The sequence below is a fragment of the Coenobita brevimanus genome, chromosome 22, assembly GCF_032717465.1.
Source record: "Coenobita brevimanus isolate Jiangsu-jjx chromosome 22, ASM3271746v2, whole genome shotgun sequence".
Taxonomy (NCBI): Eukaryota; Metazoa; Arthropoda; class Malacostraca; order Decapoda; family Coenobitidae; genus Coenobita; species Coenobita brevimanus.
This window is the reverse complement of record NC_136975.1, coordinates 12000089-12019820: the sequence shown is the minus strand read 5'-3', so window position 1 is coordinate 12019820 and position 19732 is coordinate 12000089. Positions and strand designations below refer to the sequence as shown.

Sequence of the window (19732 nt, the reverse complement as noted above, 5' to 3'; positions counted from 1 at the left end):
CACTTGTACACCGATGGTTCCAAGTCGAGTGAATGTGTGGGTGCAAGTGTATGGTCAACTGAATGTGCCCAATGGTATCGGTTGGCGACTCATACATCTGTGTTTACCTCTGAACTTTTTGCTATTGACAAAGCCATAGACTGTGCTCTCAATTCTAGGCATGGCTCATTTGTCATATTTTCAGATTCAAAATCAGCCCTTCAGGCAATTGCATCTTGTACTACAGACTCTCACGAGATCCAGGGCCGCATCGTTAATAAGTTGCATTCATGCAAAAAGTCATTCACACTGATCTGGGTGCCTGGTCATTGTCACATCTACGGTAATGAGCAGGCTGACTTACTTGCAAAGTTGGCTGTAGAACTCGAGGAGACTTGGGACGTTCCTCATGACCTACGGTCGAGCCTCTCTCTCGGAAAGAAATCAATAAATCTTCTGTGGCAAGGTCAGTGGACCAGTCTAAATATTCGAACATGTAAGCCATACCTGGGAGACTGGGACTCTGCCAACCGTCCCAGTCGACTGGAAGAAAAAGTGTTGGCTCGTTTGTGGCTCAATGCCACCTTCCTAACACACATGAAACCTTATATGGAAAAATGATTCCCACCGCACTGTGACATCTGTGATGCGGTGTTATCTATCAGTCATATCATCCTGCACTGTCTGCGATTTATTCGTGAACGCGCTTCACTTATAAATTACTGTGGCGCAGCAGACGTCCCCTTCACCCTTTCCACCATCTTGGGTGATGGGGACATTGTTATGACTGATAAATTGATGGCTTTCTTGAGAGAGACCGGACTAATTAGACTGATGTGACTTTTTTACTATATGGTTATGGTTTTTATGGACTGTAAATACGGTATGTATATATTGTACTATTAATTAGGGTTGACAGTTGACATATTTGAAATAGTTCCTCCTCCTACTGATCTATTTCTAATATAGATGTCCCCTAGATTAAGCCCTGTTCCTCGACCGACAGTCACCAGCTGATGAGTGCCAGTGTGCAATATAGAGAGGTATTTGGCACTTGCAGTCGATGGTGGTCTGTTGGCCGAGGTACTTCACTTTTTTATACAAATTATGTAAATAGCTTATACCATATTGTCCAAGTTGTGCTAATTAGGGCTGACAGCTGACGTATATGGAAATGTTCCTGACTCGTCTGGTTCCCTTTCATATATTGATATCCCCTACATTAGATTGTGCCTCGACCGATAGTCACCAGGTGATGAGTGCAGGTATGTAATGTAGAAAAGCATTACATATTTGCAGTCGATGGTGTTTTCTTGGTAGGGGTATTTTTTACCATTAGTGTAGATCTAGCTATTTGTCTCTGTAGGATTTAGTATAGGTTAGCGATTTGTCTGTTAGGTGATTAGTTTTAGGGTTTTTAGATTAGGTTTTTGTTTATAATATAAGGTCTAAAAAATATAAAACCAAGAAAAAAATTAAAAAAATTAAAATACAAAAAATAAATAAATTTAAAATTATTATATATATATATGTACGTGTGCATGAAAGTGTGTCTGTATGTATGCATGGAAGTGTGTGTGTGTGTGTATATATATATATATATATATATATATATATATATATATATATATATATATATATATATATATATATATATATGGTCACATATATATACATATATGTATATATACGGCCTTAATGACCAGGGGCTTTGGCCCCAGTGGTCGATAGGCCTAAAAAAGAAAGCAAAAAATATGTATATATTTATCTATCTATCTATCTATCTATCATCATTATCATCATCATCTAGACCTCCTTTCCCACTCTAGGGCAGTGTGAGGAGTAGAAATGTCCAGACAGCCCTAATTTGCCCAATCCAATGGGCCACACTTCCGTTCACTCATCACTCAAGCCCTCGGAATCCTAGCTCTATCGTTTACGCCATAAACATTTACCACATTGTGCAGCTTCACATAAATGTATCCGACTGAGTCAATCTGGACGCCGCCACTTTAAATAAGGGGGCCCAAAATCCCTGATCATGCACTTCTCCTCACAACATTCATCCAGCCAGCTCGATCACTTGTCAGCTCCCTAGCCTCACCGACTTCCAAGCCTGTCTTCCTCACACACTTATCCACCATATCCCTCCACCTTCTCCTTGGCCTACCCCGCCTCCTCCCTCCTTCGAAATCGCTCAGATATACCTTCTTCACCATTCTATTGTCATTCATTCTCTCCCCATTACCATACCATCTCAGTACACTTTCTTCGATTCTGGTGTCCACCGACTTCCATCTACACATCTTTCATGAATCGAATTATTTCGTATCCTATCCACCCTCTGTACTCCACATACATTCCTCAGCAGTCCCATCCCCACTGCTCTTACTTCTTACTTTTCAGTTGCATGCCACACCATAGTCTCATATCGATATGTTAAAGCTGGCACTAACACTCCTTCATGTAAGCCTGGTGCACCTCCAACACTCAAACCTCTGTTTCTTATCAAGGCCTTCATTGCACCAGCTACTTTTCTTCCTTGTGTCACTCTACTTTCAACTTCTTTTGCACATTTTCCTTTCTTTTCTATCATTGTACCCAGGTATTTGAACTCTGTCACCAATTCCAGTCTCTCCATTCACCCTAACATCACACTGGAGTCACCTCCTCTCACAATAACCATCACTTTACTCTTTTCTACATTTACCAATACACCAGTCCTGTATGAGACAGCCCTAGCATTTATTCAGTATGGACGGTGGGTGTTAGCGCCGAAGTGGTGACATGTAGAGGTGTGCGGTACGTAGGAGGACTATTGCGCCTTGCAAAGCAGGCTGTGAAGCCTATCCCCAGAGTCAGTCACATAGAAAAAAAAAAAAAAAACTCTCAAGGCACGACGCTCACAGACATCAGCAAAACTCTGCATTAGCCTACCAAGTTCTTGTTCGGTACTTATAAGCAGTACTGCATCGTCAGCATACAATACATTTGAGATATTCCGTCCAATACCATTCATTACCAATGCCATCCCTCTCTCCATTACTTGTGTTTTTACTTCTCTCATCATCCCATCCATATTTATATTGAGCAATCATTTGGAGAAAGCTTATGACAGGGTGGATAGACAAGGACTGTGGAAAGTATTAAAAATCTATGGAGTTGATGGGAAGTTGCTGAATGCTGTGAATGGTACGTATGAGGTTGCTAAGGCTGCAGTGTGTGTGGATAGTGATCTGAGTGACTTTTTCTATTTGAAGGTTGGGTTGAAACAGGGATGTTTCATGTCTCCATGGTTGTTCAATCTGTACATGGATGGGGTTATAAAAGAGATACAAGATAGGTCAGTGGATGCTGGAGTGGCCCTAATGAGAGAGGGCAGTAGTTGGAAATTCCCTGTACTTTTGTTTGCAGATGATACTGTGTTGTTAAGTGAAGACGAATGGGAGCTGCAAAGGCTTGGTGGATGAGTCTGGGAGAGTGTGTAAGAAACGGAATCTAAAGGTGAATGTAGGGAAGAAACGGAATTTAAAGGTGAGTGTAGGGAAGAGTAAAGTGATGGTCTTCGAGAGAAGTGAAGTCAGTGAATGTACAGTAAAGGTTGGATGATAAGGAAATGGAAAATGTTAGTACGTTCAGGAATTTGGGTAGTGTGATGAGTAAGGATGGAGGTTTGGAGGGTGAAGTGCTTGAAAGGGTACATCAAGGGAGAAAGGTTGCTGGTTCCTTGAAAGCAGTGATAAGAAACAGGTAAGTGAGCATGGAAATGAAAAAGTTACTACATGAGAGTATTGTGATACTAACTCTAACGTATGGAAGTGAAGCTTGGACGTTGTTGGAGGGACACAAGTCAAAAGTGAGAGCAGTGGAAATGAGTTATTTAAGAGTAGCCTGTGAAGTCACATGGAGAGACAGACTGACAAATGAGGATATAAAGGAGCGTTGTGGTGTGGATGTAGATATGATAGGAAGCGTTATGAGAAACACATTGAGGTGGTTTGGCCATGTGGAGAGGATGGAGAGAGAGACTGACGAGGAGAGTGTATGTGAGTGAGGTGGAAGGTGAAAGAGGAACAGGGAGGTTAAGGATGAGATGGAGGGATGGAGTGGAGAGGTATATGAGGGAAGGGGGTGTGAGTTGGGAGCAGGGTAGTGAAATGGTGGGGGACAGGGCGACGTGGAGGCGATATGTTTGTGGCCACCCCGTATGGGATTAAGGCGTCTGGCAATAGATAAATAGATAGATAGACATCCATGAGGACATCATAACCTAGTCGCACGCCCACACCGATTGTGAACCATTCACTTAGATGCCCATTAACCCTTACACAGGCTTCACTATCGTCATAAAAACTCTTGACTATATATATATATATATATATATATATATATATATATATATATATATATAGATAGATAGATAGATAGATAGATATAGATATAGATAGATAGATAGATATAGATATAGATAGATAGATATAGATATTCATATAGATAGATTATATATATGTATGTACTGTATGAGACAAATACATTATTATTGTAAATGTATATATGAAGAGTGATACGTGCAACTTTGCACATTAAAAATGTAATTAGAATCCTTATGTATTTGCAAGATTTTACCAATGATTTTAACTGTGATTCTGTATATTATACTTGCGATTTAAATGCAGACCCATATTCTGGCAGAGTCTGGAAGAACTTAACAATTTGATGAACAGGATCTCAGTTGTGTGTTATGACGTTAATATTCTGAGCCAGAACTGTATAATATTTACAGGATATGGCAGCTCTGCTAGTAAATGGCTAGATAAATTCACTGGAAGATCTTATGGTGATATAAGCTACATGATATTACTATTTTAAATCACAGTAATGGTTCTGATCACCTTCCATTACAAGTAGTGTTGGAATTCGTACGGATAAACTCACCTTTAGACATTAATTTCAACACAGGCAGTACGTATACAGATAACCAGTCATATGTTAACTGGAATACTTAAAATGAACAGGATATAAATCATTAATTTTGTTGTAGATAATCCATTAAGAGACTTTAACATTACCAATACATAATTGTCATAAAACTGGATGTTGTAGTCCTGATCATCTAGAACAAATGATGACATGTACATTTGGACAGTAAACAGTGTTGACACTGCAAGTGATAATTACAAGCACATATTTGTGAAGACAAACAAATTTCGGGCTGTTCCTAACTGGAACAGAAATGTTGTCTCCATTGCGTTGCCAGAGAGAGAAATACAGTAATCCCTCAGTTACCCGACGTAACAGAGCTATCGATACGTCTGGATATGGACAAAATCTGGATATGGAGCAGTATCCTACCTACTAATACCCCGCCCATACCCAACCTGAATGTACAGTACTCTCTCCAATCGTGGCAGTGTTCTTCGGCGTCTTTCAGCTATTTAGACATCAAAGCACACATGGGAATATTTAGTATAATGCTAGACATCAAGAAAACAAAGCATAAACAATAAAAATCTATAAAACAAAATCCACGATACTTATCACCCAGTGAATGGCGGACAGGTGTCGTAACCTGCTAGTCCCAGCTGATGTTTAACAAACGTCAAACTCCTCCTCCTCCTAATCCTAATCCTCCTCCTCCATCTGCTGGAGCTGGGCAATGAATGGAGACATGCAGCGAGGTTATGGAGGCCTAGCCACCTCAGAAGACTCTGAATACAGCCACAAGCTCTCATCTAATGGGGACTCAGTGACTGTCAATGTGCTCGGCTGTGGGTCCAAGAGTGAAGACTGGGGACAAGGTGGTGGTAGTGGGGAGAATGGGCTCACACACATGGGGGTGGCAGGCTTGAAAAAGAAATCGATCTTGGTCTGACGATACATGCAGTGATTCTGATGATGGATGGCAGCGTTCCTGACTGCCTGCAGATCTATCGCCAGCTTCAGTGGCACCAACTCCCTGTCACAGTGCAGATGCTCAGCATATTCGAGCACTTGCTCTTTGCTGGCATGTAGCCCACCAAGACAAGGGGGTGATGGAGTCATTGGGTCCTCAGAGTCAGGATTCTCATCCTTGTTGCTGTCCTCTGCCAACCCCACAGAGACAGCAGTGGCAATCTCTTCATCAGACAATGTCTGATAACCAGGATTGCTACCGTCGTCATTGTCACGAATTCGCGCAGGCGTATTTTTAAATTCGTGACATAGTACCTAAGAGGGAAAACCACGAATTCTACTAGAATTTCCACTGGGCATCACTCAGTTCAACCGTCCTCGTATTCACTCAATCGGGATGGTTTTCAGAACATTTCTCACTGTTTCACAAGTGGTCATTCTTATGCTCGACATTATTGCCTTCACTGAGTGATTTATTGTGAGCCTATATCGCTCACTTTCTTTCCGTTGACCGTTGAAGTTCGAACACGGCCATCCCTCGCCCTCTTTCATAGTTTGAAGTTAGTCAGCTTTGAGTAGTCGCGAGAGTAGGATCGTTGTGCCCAGCGAAAGGCAGCGCCGCTGTTGCACAGCGAGTTCCTGAATCTTCACCTAGACGGTGAATTGGAGAAGAGGGTTTAGCGAACTGCAGCATCTGATGTCCTGCACAGGTGCCCAGTTCTTTTCACTCAGCTCCCCTCCACTGACCAGTATTTCTTTTCGTTTTTCCTAGGTTTAAGTGTGTTAGCTTTTGAATGAGCGAGTGTATTCTCCTTGTTATTAGAATTCATTTTTGAAACTCATGTAACAAATTTATTTCATTGTAATTAATAAATTTACAGTTCTTTACTTTGAGCTTAATGTAATTAAACTCGTGTTTTATTTCTCCACAATAAGCTTATTTTAGTTGCCGCTCCTAGTTTGCACAAACGCTTTGCATTATTCAGAACTGATATTTAGGCCACTTCTTTTGTGTCAAGCTTAACCCGTCACGTCCCGAGGTTTTCCACACCTCTGACATCCCCCAGTCCCGAGGTATTTTCAATTTTTTTTTTTTTTTTGGCTAAAACCTTCGCTTTTGGTGAGAAACATCGAAAATATCGCTCACCTGAGGTTTAAAATACTCAGTCCAGGTAGGAGTTCCTCCTTACCTGACTGGGTTTTCTAACATGCTGGCACCAAAGAAAACGAGTTCTATGGGAGGGTAACTATTTTATCCACTCATAAATGGTATTTATTTATTTACTTGGTACGAATTTATATGTAGTATGAGAGTATATTGGTTTTCAAGCAGTAATATAGGCATTACAAGCATTGTTTCACTCACTAACTAATCACCATTCATGACCTTTTTTTTCCCACATTACCTGATCATCATTTCTTCCTGTTTCTTCCTGTAATGCTATGTAAACCTTGTCCTCCACATTGTCATCGATTGGGGAATCACTCTGGCCCTGAATATCTTTATTGGCCAGGTCACTGGTAACAGGTGAATTGCAGAGACAATGGCGTGAGAGGGGGAGGGGGGAGGTTATGCGGTGTAAGGCATTGTCCCTGCTTGGCATCTTGTAGAGGAATAGAGGAAGGTGTCCCGTGTATACATACGAAAAATCACGCGCAAAAATTGAAAATTGTGCAAATTAGGGACCTTGCAATTGCACGACGTAGTGGTACATCACCGGGACTGGCAAATGCAAATTGTTGCAACGTACCCATACGTCGGCGGGATGGGGTGGGTTAAATCCGTTGTGCCAGCCAGGAGTTAATGCACCAGCAAGAACCTGTTTATCATTAATAGCATTAGTTATTGATAGTCAGGGTTGGAGTCACTTTCTCAAGAGGCTATCAATACTAACAAACAGCATGCGTGAGTAATTAGTTTCTGCTGTGTACTGTTGGGAAAATTTATAAATTCTCGTCCTTAGAGAATCGGCAAAGTAAGCCGGCATAAAGTAAAACTTACTGCTTGATTTTCATAAGTCAGTCCCTTGTCTCTATTTTCAAGCCACATTTAAGCACTTCTAATTCATAAGTTCACATCCCCCCATGGCATCTGGCGACCTCATTCCAGGATATTAACTCCTAGCTCTAAGGTTATTAACGAGATAATACTCACTCACTCACATCTAGGTATTTATCATTAAAGTCTATAGGCCCTATCTTACTGCTGGTTATTGATTCTTTTCTATTAATTTTATGTAATAGTTTTCACAGTCAGTTGCATTTTTCTTTATTTTCTTTCTTTACCAGTTTAGCTAGATAAAACTGGTAACCACCAACTTGTGCCTATATTCTTTTCTCTTGATTATTGGCATATCTCTGCAAAATAGCAGTCAGGACTCAGTCATTAGCCCACTCAGCCTTAGCTGAGTTAGCATCATGACTACTAATATCTATGTACAGGAAGCCAAAGGTATGGGTCTTAGCGACCCCGATTGTGGAAAGTGTTAAGAATATATGGAGTAGATGGGAAGTTGTTGAATGCTGTGAAGAGTATGTATGATGGTGGTAAGGCTGCAGTGCGTGTGGATGGTGAACTAAGTGAATTTTTCTCTTTGAAAGTTGGTTTGAAACAGGGATGTGTCATGTCTCCATGGTTGTTCAATCTGTACCTGGATGGGGTAATAAAAGAGGTACAAGGTAGGGTAGTGGATGTTGGAGTGGCCCTGGTGAGAGAGGATAGTGTTTGGAAACTCCCTGTACTGTTGTTTGCAGATGATACTGTGTTGTTGAGTGAAGATGAAGGGGAGCTGCAAGGCTTGGTGGATGAGTTTGAAAGAGTGTGTAAGAAACGGAACCTAAAGGTGAATGTAGGGAAGAGTAAAGTGATGGTCTTTGAGAGAAGTGAAGTCAGTGAATGTATAGCGAGGTTGGATGGTGAGGAATTGGAAAATGTGAGTACGTTTAAGTATTTGGGTAGTGTGATGAGTAAGGATGGAGGTTTGGAGGGTGAAGTGCTTGAAAGGGTACAGCAGGGAAGAAAGGTTGCTGGTTCCTTGAAAGCAGTGATAAGAAACAGGGAAGTGAGCATGGAAGTAAAAGTTACTACATGACAGTATTGTGATACCAACTCTAACGTACGGAAGTGAAGCTTGGACGTTGTTGGAAGGACACAAGTCAAGAGTGAGAGCAGTGGAAATGAGTTATTTAAGAGGAGCTTGTGGAGTCACGTGGAGAGACAGGCTGACGAATGAGGATATAAAGGAGCGTTGTGGTGTTGATGTGGATGTGATAGGAAGCATTGTGAGGAACACACTGAGGTGGTTTGGCCATGTGGAGAGGATGGAGGGTGAAAGACTGACGAAGAGAGTGTATGTGAGTGAGGTGGAGGGTGGAAGAGGGAGGGGGAGACCGAGGATGAGATGGAGGGATGGGGTGGAGAGGTATATGAGAGAGGGGGGTGTGAGTTGGGAGCAGGGTAGTGAAATGGCGGGGGACAGGGCGACTTGGAGGCGATTTGTTTGTGGCCACCCCAAACGGGATTGAGGCGTCTGGCAATAGATAGATAGATAGATAGTCCTCTCTCAGTTTAGTTACAAGTAGCAATGTGAGAATGATGCTCGTGTAGAGTGTCGAATTCAGCGTGAGGAACACGAGAGTGAACACGAGTGAGAACAATGTGAACATGAGTAAAAACAATGTGAACTCGAGCAAAATCAATGCGAACTTGAGTTAGAACAATGCGAAGGAGAACGTGAATATGAGCGAGAACAACGAGAGAGAGAACGAGAACACGAACGTACCAAGCGCTAGGCACTTGAGAAACATGAATTTGAGATGCTGAAGCTCAAGCGAGACTCCTTGGCTTCAGACACAACTGGTGCAACTAACCCAAGCTCCACGAGCACTCTCCCTGCACATGTTCTGGCGACCCCACACATCAAGCTTCCTCCATACAAGGAAGGTGAGCGAATCGAGCCATTCATAGCTTGTTTGAAAGACATGGCTCAGCTGTACCTGCTGGATGAGGCAGCTAAGCGGCTCCAGTTTCTTAGCTTGTTTGAGGGCCCTGCCCTCAATATTCTCCACAGAATTCGTGGAGACAATCTCACGTATGAGATGAAGACCACACTCACCAAAGCGTATGGTCTCACAGTTGACGACGCCAAGAGTCAGTTCATGAGGGCACGTTTACAAGAAAAAGAGATTGCTGTTCAGCTTCTTGATCGGCTTACTGCTTACTTAGACGAGTGGATGGAGAAAGATGAAACTCCTTCCATGCTCAAGGGGATAATTGACCTTATGCTGCGCACGCAGCTAGAAAAGTCGTGGCCTGCTGAGCTTATGACTCAACTTAAGATCTGCCAGGTAAGGGATGCCAGCCAAATGGTAAAGGCTGATGAATTCTTCACTCCGTACGGGTATCAAACTCTTAAGCAACACACCTGGAACAGGAAAGATGACAAATCTGGGTAACCATCTCAGACTGAACCCCAGCAACAAGGCCGTTCTCAGAATAATGGCCAAGGTCCAAACAAACCGCAGAAGAAGGACCAGGGGCAAAACACCCAGAAACCTGAGTGGAAGCAGTACGACAACAAGTACCCTAACCAGCAGCAGTATCAGCCACGGAATCAAAGGTCAGGATAATCCTTTTCAGCACCAGCCCAAGGGAATCGGAGGCAGGAGGCGAACGCAGCCTTTATTCCTCAACAGCAGTATGGTGGTGTCATCCCTAGCAGTACGGGTACTTCCCCACAGTTCACTAGTCCCCCAGCGACAGTGAATACTCTGCCACAGGAGGTCAATGCTTCATCTCCCCAGACCGTGAATATGATCCCTCAGGTATCAAATTCTCAGGGCACCATGTCTGCCACATCATTTATTCAGCAGCCTCATCAATGGCTGGCTGCTTCCTCCACAGGCCCTCCCACAGGCAACAGTGCCTTCCTTGTTCAGCCAATGTTTGTGGGAGGCATTCCTGTAAGGGTCCTGAGAGACAATGGTTCCTCAGGTTGCTCTGTCAGGCAGAGTCTAGTTCAGGCTGAGAAGTATACAGGTCGACAGATCCAAGCTCAGCTTATTGATGGATCAGCGAGATTGTTCCCTGAAGCACGTATCCAGGTGGTATCTCTATTTTACACTGGTACGACAGTCGCAATTGTCATGCCAGAACCTTTGTTTAACCTTATCATAGGCAATATTCCAGGTGCCAAGTATAGTTGCATCATAGATGATGCTACTCAGACTTCGGCTACAGTAACACGGGCCATGGCCGAGGCTCTGAACTGTGTCACCCCGGTGACCATTGCATTGCCGCAAGATCCGATTTGTAGCCAAGATGTTGTTCAAGAACAACATTCTGACCCGACACTTGCTGCTGTGCGGAAGAAACAAGAGGGTAGAGTGATAAAGTATTCACGGGGAGGTCAAGCCAAGTTCCTTCGTAAACAAGGACGGCTCTACCATGAGTCACGAACACCCCAGGACGAGGTTCGACTGCAGGTTGTCGTTCCCGCTAAGTATTACCTAGCAGTGTTAGAATGGGGTCATTGTTCAACCTCAGGAGGTCACATGGGCAAAAGGAAAACCCAGGGCCATATCCGTGCTGACTTTTTCTGGCCAAGGATGGGACAAGAAATAGATAGCTTTGTGCATTCCTGCAATGTGTGTCAATGTACCACCATTCAGGGACATGTCCTTCCTGTGCCGTGTGAATCCACACCCATGATCTCTGAATCAGTTGAGAGAGAGGGCAGTGGTGATGTGGGTGCAGACATGACATCTCGCCCGTTGATCCCACAGGACACATTACATCCAGGACCTGTATATACATGTGTACCGTAGATTAATGGGGAAGTTCGAGAACCCCGTAAGGACAATCTGAGGCTGTGTTTGAATTACCTTGTGGTGTCTCGAGCTGTGGGCCTCTCTGAGGATTCCCGGAGAATGCACATTATCCACATGAGTGTTCACACCCACGATGGGTGTTAAAATGTGACCTGCCCGAGATTGCGTAGGGATTCTCAGCTTGCTAATGTTAATCGTAAGTGTAGGTTTAGGGTTTAACCAGTAAGCTGGGTCCCTTGGCTTAGTGAATTGCAGCGTTTGATGTCCTGCACAGGTGCCCAGTCTTTTTGCTCAGTTTGACCACGTTTCCTGGTTAATAATAATGTAGGTTTAGGGTTTAATCAGTAAACTATAAGGGTCTTTTGAGATTCTGTCTTGGGACCACATTTCCTGGTTAATAATGTATCCAATACGAAAATCACGGCGACCTCGAATGTACAAAGCTTGGCTGTCACTTAAAATTTGTGGCTATGGCTTTCTTTTTGTAGCGTACATACTGACTGCTAGGCAGAGAAATTATAATTTAATAGAGATTGTCGCACTGACACTTTTGATGCTCCACCTTGATTGCTTTCACAGGTGCAGCTGGCAGGTGTAGCATTGTTGTGCAGATCAGCTGATCATTTCTGCCGCATGCTGTTGCCTCTTCTCTTCTGCCTCGTCATCTTTATTACTATTGATTTGCATTACATAATTTTACACGTAGACACAGTTACATCACAACTGTCACACCTACACTGTGTATTACATACATCACGCTACATAACAATTAGTTGTTAATGTAAATGTAGCGAACTTTTTACTCAGTTTGACCTGAGTACAGAATTTTTCATCTTCATCATGGAGTTTTTTCCTCAAGCTTGCTTCTATTAACATAAATACGAGGTTTTTACGCTCATGGTTGACTGTGATTTTCTCTTGTAGCACGATAGTACACACACCACAGTGTGAATCTTGTGTGACTGAGTTAGGATTTATATGTATATATATCGTAAAATTTTTTCTGAAGAAAAATTTGATTTTGATGGGGCATAATGTCACGAATTCACGTGAGCATATTTATAAATTCGTGACATAGTACCCAAGTGGGAAAACCACGAACTCTACTGGAATTCCCATTGGGCATCACTCAGTTCAACCATCCTCGTATTCACTCGATCGGGATGGTTTTCAGAACATTTCTCACTGTTTCCCAAGTGATCATTCTTATGCACGACATTAGTGCCTCCACTAAGTGATTTATTGTGAACGTATATCGCTGACTTTCTTTTTGTTGACCGTTGAAGTTCGAACACGGTCATCCCTCGCCATCTTTCATAGTTTGAAGTTAGTCAGCTTTGAGTCGTCATGAGAGTAGGATCATTGTGCCCAGCATAAGGCAACGCCGCCATTGTACAGCGAGTTCCTGAGTCTCCACCTAGACAGTGAACTGGAGAAAAGGGTTTAGCGAATTGCAGCATCCGATGTCCTGCACAGTTGTTCAGTCCTTTTTGCTCAGCTCACCTCCACTGACCATTAATTCTTTTCATTTTTTCGTCGGTTTTAGTATGTTAGCTTTTGAATGAGCGAGTGAGTGTATTCTCCTTGTTATTTGAATTCATTTTTGAGACTCATGTAACGTAAATTTATTTCACTGTAATTAATAAATTTACAGTTCTTTACTTTGAGCTTAATGTAATTAAACTTGTATTTTATTTCTCCACAATAAGCTTATTTTAGTTGCCGCTCCTAGTTTGCACAAACGCTTTGCATTATTCAGAACTGGTACTTAGGCCAGTTCTTTTGTATCATGCTTAAATCCGTTTTGCCAGCCAGGAGTTAATGCACTGGCAAGAACCTGTTTATCATTAATAGCATAAGTTAGTGATTAGGGGTGGAGTCACTTTCTCAAGAGGCTAACAGTCACAAACAGCACGTGTGAGTAATTAGTTTCTGCTGTGTACTGTTGGGAAAATTTATAAATTCTCGTCCTTAGAGAATCGACGAAGTAAGCCGGCATAAAATAAAACTTACTGCTTGATTTTCACAAGTCAATTCCTTGTCTCTATTTTTAAGGAACATTCAAGCATTCTTTATAAACTCACAGCCCCCCGTGACAGTCATCCAACCACTCTCTCACATCATTGACGTCCAGGTCTCGCCTGCCGTACGTAGACGAATACAGAAATAATCCTCATCAAATCTCTCAAAGTTGTGTGAAGCCTCGCATCCCTGAAGGAGATGAGACCAACCGCTTTCAAGGGTTTTGATATAGACTTCCTTCCAAGCATTTGCCCAGCTGAACACCACAGTCTAGATGTTTTAATAGTGAAGACTTTCCAAGGTCTACTCCCCACATTTATTGACCCATTGCTCGTCCTCTAGCAGCACCATCATATCATCAAGTAACCTCTGATGGTATAGTTTCTTCGCTGCCACGATAACACCTTGGTCCTTTGGTTGAATGAGAGCCGTCGTATTAGGTGACAGAAACTTGCACCCGATACAGCTGTTATCAGCAACCAATTCCGTCTCGGATGAATGTACAGGGGCATTGTCGAAGATTAGGAATGCCTGCACCTGGTCACAAGGGATACCATGTTCCTCTGTTTGAAAACAGATAACATCCTTGACAAAGGTCAATGGAACCAAACTCTGAAGATCTTACAGGTACACCAGGCCTTTACAGAATGGTATCACACAATAGACAGGCTATCCATCAATCCACGAAGACAACGTGGTTGCTTTGCACGTCCAACAATAACGGGCTTGAGGTCGTTCATCCCGTTAGCATTGGCACAGCACAAAATCGAGACACGCTGTTTAGACAACAACTGACCAGGCACACTCCTCTCCCTCTCTTCTACCTGGGTGTTGGTGGGCATGGAATGATAGAAGAGACTAATTTCATCAGCAGTGAACACTTGACCGAGAGCGAGACCCTCGTCCTCAATCAGGCACTGCACTTTTTGGCAAAACGGCTCAGTATCCTCTGCTGTCACCTCTAAAGCCTCACCATATGTCTTACAGCCAATAAGTCCGTGTCGAAGTTTGAACTGGAAGAGCCAAACTTCAAATGCCTTGAAGCTGTGCACATTGTGTAGGTGTGCAAACATCTCGGCTGCCGCCTTCAGCTCAGCCCCATGTACAAGCACACCAGCACCCCATTGTTGGCGAAACCAAACCAAAGTCAACTGGTCGATGGCAGCTTGACAGGGCTGAGATATCACCTTCAGTTGCCCTTCCGAGTGGCATTGCCCTAGTTGTGTCCATACTGAGTCACCTTGGCCCGTGATTTCTTGATATCAGACAATGTTGAACAGGCCAGATCATATTCCCATAGACTGCATGAAGTGGTCCAGCCCGTGTCAACCTTGCTCAGTGTCTCACGCTTCCTTCTCAAGAGTCAAAACCTTCCTATTTCACTTCTTGGTATGTGATGGGGCCATCATTACATACACGAGAAAGCCACAGAGGAAATTCAAGGCCTGCAGAAGGTTGGGAACCACCACAAATGCAGCAATGGAAGAAATCATGGTTACAACTTGGCCAAGCACATCCACACTCGTGAGAGGAAGACAGGAACAGAAGTGTGATATTGCCACATGAACACAGTGCTGCCATGTTTCTACCCACACATGGCTATGAGTAAGATGTGTCAAACTGACCTATGAGTGCAAGAGTCAATTTCATTTGGCCAGGCAAATGTTGCCACGTGTTGACCTATGAGTGCAAGAGTCAATTTCACTTGGCCAGGCAAATGTTGACACGTGGAAGCAACACTGGACCCCCATACATCGTGGTCTCAGGGAGTGTCTGAATAATCTGGCCGGCCAGGTGATTTGACCATTTGGTAGGGAGGTAGACTACCTCTCTTACCCGGGAGCCTCAGAGTGATTTGGATGGCCAGGGGACTTTGACCATTCGTTGAGGAGGTGGACGACCATTTTTGCTCAGCTTGTGGGTTATCTGTATTACACGTGGCTGGTAGCATCTGAGTGAATTGGGCGGCCAGGGGACACTGACCATTTAGTGAGGATGAGGACAGCCACTTTTGCTCAGCTGGTGGGTTAGGGTCTATTACCTGTGCATGGCCAGAGAGGCCAGCCGGCCGCCAAACCGATTCTTTGAATTTGTAGGTCACCCAATCGGCGATGTCGGAAATGTTATGTTCGGATAAAAACAAAATAATCTGGATACGGAAATAATAGAGACAAGACCTAACATTATGTCGGTTTTGGAGCATCCTGATAATCGAGTGATTACTGTACTTAAGTTGGGTGACAAGTACCAAAGAACTAGTCACACAAAAATATGATGCCTTGATACATAGTAGAAGACCTTTTATAAATGCCTTAAATGATTGTAATATAAATGAACACAAGGAGATGTGCCTATCAATCACGCAAAAGTTTTCTTACAGGGACAAATGTAAGTTTGGGGAAGATGTAGGAAAAGAGAGGGAGTATATAGGGTCAACTGTTTGATACAAGAATTGACAATGCCTTCATTACTGACTTGAAAACTCAGTGGCCAGAAAGAGAAAAATTTCACTTCCGAACTTCGGCACAGTCACTCAAAAATGTAATTTGTAGCTTCAGTATGGACGTTGGCCTTGATGGCATTCACTCAAAATTGTTAAAACATGCATCAGCGGCCTTTTTACACATCCTTGCTACTGTAATTTTTTATATATTTGTTTTATTCGCAGTTGTCTCCCTAATGCTCTGCTGAAGGGTACTATTACCCCGATAAAACAAAGACAAGAAAAATGTCACTGATTCCTTGAATTACAGGCCAGTAATGCTGTCCTCATTTCTTAACATATTTTAAATCCTTGTCTTAGGTATTTTGTGGACTTGAGTAAAGCCTCTGATAAAGTAGATCATCTAAAACTTGGGGAAAAATTATTAATATCTAATATTCCCACTGATATTACTTTGTTACACATTACTCAAGGAATCAAAAGGCAAATATTACATGTCAGGGCAGCAGCAGCAAGCATTGCTACATAGATCAAGAGGTAAGACATGGAGGAGCTCTTACACCTTTTCTTGTTAATTTTTATATTAATGACTTAGTAAATGAAGTCTTAACTGTCACTTGGTATGTAAAACTGGCATATTCAAGTTATATATCTTAGTATACTTAGTATACACAAATGAGTACTTCTTTCTGGGTCATTCGCAGACTTGGTGAGCTTGTATACATTGTTGTGTTCCACATTGGATGATCATAACTTGATTATCAACAAAAGCAAGTCAAAATGCATTCATTTTAATCAAAAGTCTTTTGTCAGTGAATTCATAAAACTTAAAAATAATTAGATAGAAGTGGTACAGTGTTATAATTATCTGGGTCATCATACTTTATATAATTTTTAATATTTTAATGGTATAAATTTTAGCCTTAATATTTTTTATGCTTCTTTTAACTGTTTTTTTTTTTTTTTTTTTTTTAAGCATGTCAGTATTGATACTTCTTTATATTTGTGTAAATTCTACTGCCTTCCAAGTTATGGCTTTCCACTGGGGAATTGTTATACAGGTTTTAAGCAAATATTTTAAAATGCTTCGAAGTCGCATTCAGTAAAGCTTTGAAATGAATGACCGGTGTTCCCATAAACGCTAATACTCATATTACAGCCAGAATCTGCAATTTGTTATTAGTAAGACATCACGTAACTCTGACCCAAGCAAGGTATGTCGAGAGACTAATGAAAGTTCACAATCCTCATATCAAGAGTAATATTCTCCATTTACTCAATGGCATGCTGATCAACAGTGTTGTTACCCTGTTCAGAAAGGACTATAGAGTAGATATCCTTGGAGAAACCTTGGATATCCTAACCTCTCGTATAATTTAGATACAAAGACATAAGGACAGGCGATGTCCTTTTATTTTCTATGGATATTAGTGCATTTGTTATTGTGGTATGGCATTCATTTAGTTTTTGTTTTGTTTAAAAAAAAAAAAAACTTTTTAATATACCTCCTTTTTCTGCAGTGTGGATTTTGTATTATTTACTGTCTATTTTTTTAGCTATTATTATTCTTCATGGTTATTTTATTATCTTTTTTATTAATTTGAAGCTTTTAAAGTAGTTTTTACTGAATGAATTTTAAAATTTTTTACTTTGTACTTTTACATTCTTATTGTTTATATTTATTCTTTCCTATAATTTATTTCTAGTGAGTGTTTTTTTTTTTTTATTCTTATAATTCTTATGAATTTCATTATAGATTTTTTATCATTATCTAAATATTTGTAACATTATCACTTGGTCTCTTCAGTAGCAATTAAAAAAAAAAAATCAACTTGTACAGCATTGAGATTCATTTTTGTTTTAATTATTATAATCTCATAATGTTGCACATTATTTAATAACCTTTTTTTTTTTTTTTTTATCACACTCATACAGTGCAGTAGATTATCAGCTTATTCTTTTTTACTCATATACAGATGCGAAGAAAAACTGATCAATTTGATTAAATCAAAATGCTATCATGTATATTAACCATAATACTGTATGTAAGTTTAAGGCTGGAGTTAGACTGGTTAGAAGTGGGCACTGATATTCCAAAGAATGTACCAAATATGACAAGTACAACATATATGGCATAATATAATCTTATAACATCTATGCCTATGTAATTGTGTTACGAAACAAAGAAAAGAAATGGAATGAAATTACTACTGCTACTACTACTACTATTACTATTACTACTACCACTACTACTAGTACTAGTACTACTTCTTCAATCATCATCATTATTAATAATACTACTCCCATCACTGCTGCTACTACCGTCACTACTACTACTACTACTACAACTAGTATTGTTCTCCACTGCAAGAAACCTTCCAGAAGGTTAACGAAATCCATTAGAGGTAGAAAGACTAAACCAATAAATCACGTTACCAGATGAGTTTATTTTTAGTTCCGCCTTTTATCAGCAAAATAATGCCTGGAAATTTCAATAAATCTCTCATGGCTGAAGCAACTCTGGTACCGGTATATCATGCCAGCTACCGCCAGAAGATTTTTACTGAACTGAGTAAATCACAGACACCTGACAGTGTTAATAAAGTCACCATTAGTCGTGCCACGGTCGTGGCTAGTTTGGTATTCTCTTTCACAACTCCAGGGAATTTTAGTCAGTGTTCAAGCCATCAAGCAGCTACTCGTACCTGATGAAAGCTATTGTACTCTTTACTGCACCTACCTTTGGGGATGTAGTAGCCGCTCAGCGTGCAGTCGGCGGTTACATAGTGAGGCACGGAATAGGGAGTGAAGTTGAACACCCGCTGTATCTAATGTATGGTGGCCTGGATGTAGGGCAGGCTGTAGCGGGGAGAGGGGTGAGGTGTAAGGCAAAGAGGGGTAAGGGGTAAGATAATTTCTTGACTGGGGAGTTGAATAAGGGAGAGGGGCCAAAGCAGTGAGGCGTACGGTAAAAAGGGGTGAGGGGAGAAAGGCTAGGACAGGGGCTGATGTATATAATGCGGGAGGGGTAATGGTAAGGGGTAAGGAGTAAGGGCGTGAGGTTAAGAGGGAATAGGGGCTGAAGAAGAGAGGGGCAGAAGGGGAAAGGCGTGAGGTGTGAGAGACGAGGGAAAGGGGGATAGGGGCAGAAGAGGTGAGGGGTGTGTAGACAGGCTGAAGAGGATGAGTTGATTGGTAGGTAGGTAGTGGGGTGAAGGTAAGTGATTTAGTAGGTAGGTAATCTGGCAGGTAGGCAGTAAGGTTAAGGCAGTCTAAATCCTGGTTGTATGAATCTTAAGTTTTGATATCATGAAATCACAAAGTCGTATATTATTGTTTGTAGAAGGAAATTGAACGTCGTTAAACGTCAGGGGACAGCCAGACAATTAACCAACAAGGCACATCCGCCTCTCTTAATTTGTTGTTCGACGAGCACTGGGTACCAAAGTTTACTAAAGCTTAAACAGAAGACAATACTTCTACCGGATTTTATACGAAAAAATCAAAGTCTCGCATGCTCTTGAAGCTGGGTCCACGTTGCCAGTTATGAGGTAGGTGTAGAAACAC

At 41.8% G+C, this 19732-nt stretch overlaps 1 protein-coding gene across 1 annotated transcript in view; it reads right to left on the bottom strand.

The window, feature by feature from the left end:
- The window catches only part of LOC145392425 (cytochrome P450 2J3-like), a 181576-nt gene that overhangs the window by 69474 nt on the left and 92370 nt on the right, over positions 1–19732 (bottom strand). Inside the window, 1 exon segment of the mRNA XM_080266833.1 lies at positions 18906–19024. Within this exon segment, the coding sequence (XP_080122959.1) occupies positions 18906–19024 (119 nt within the window).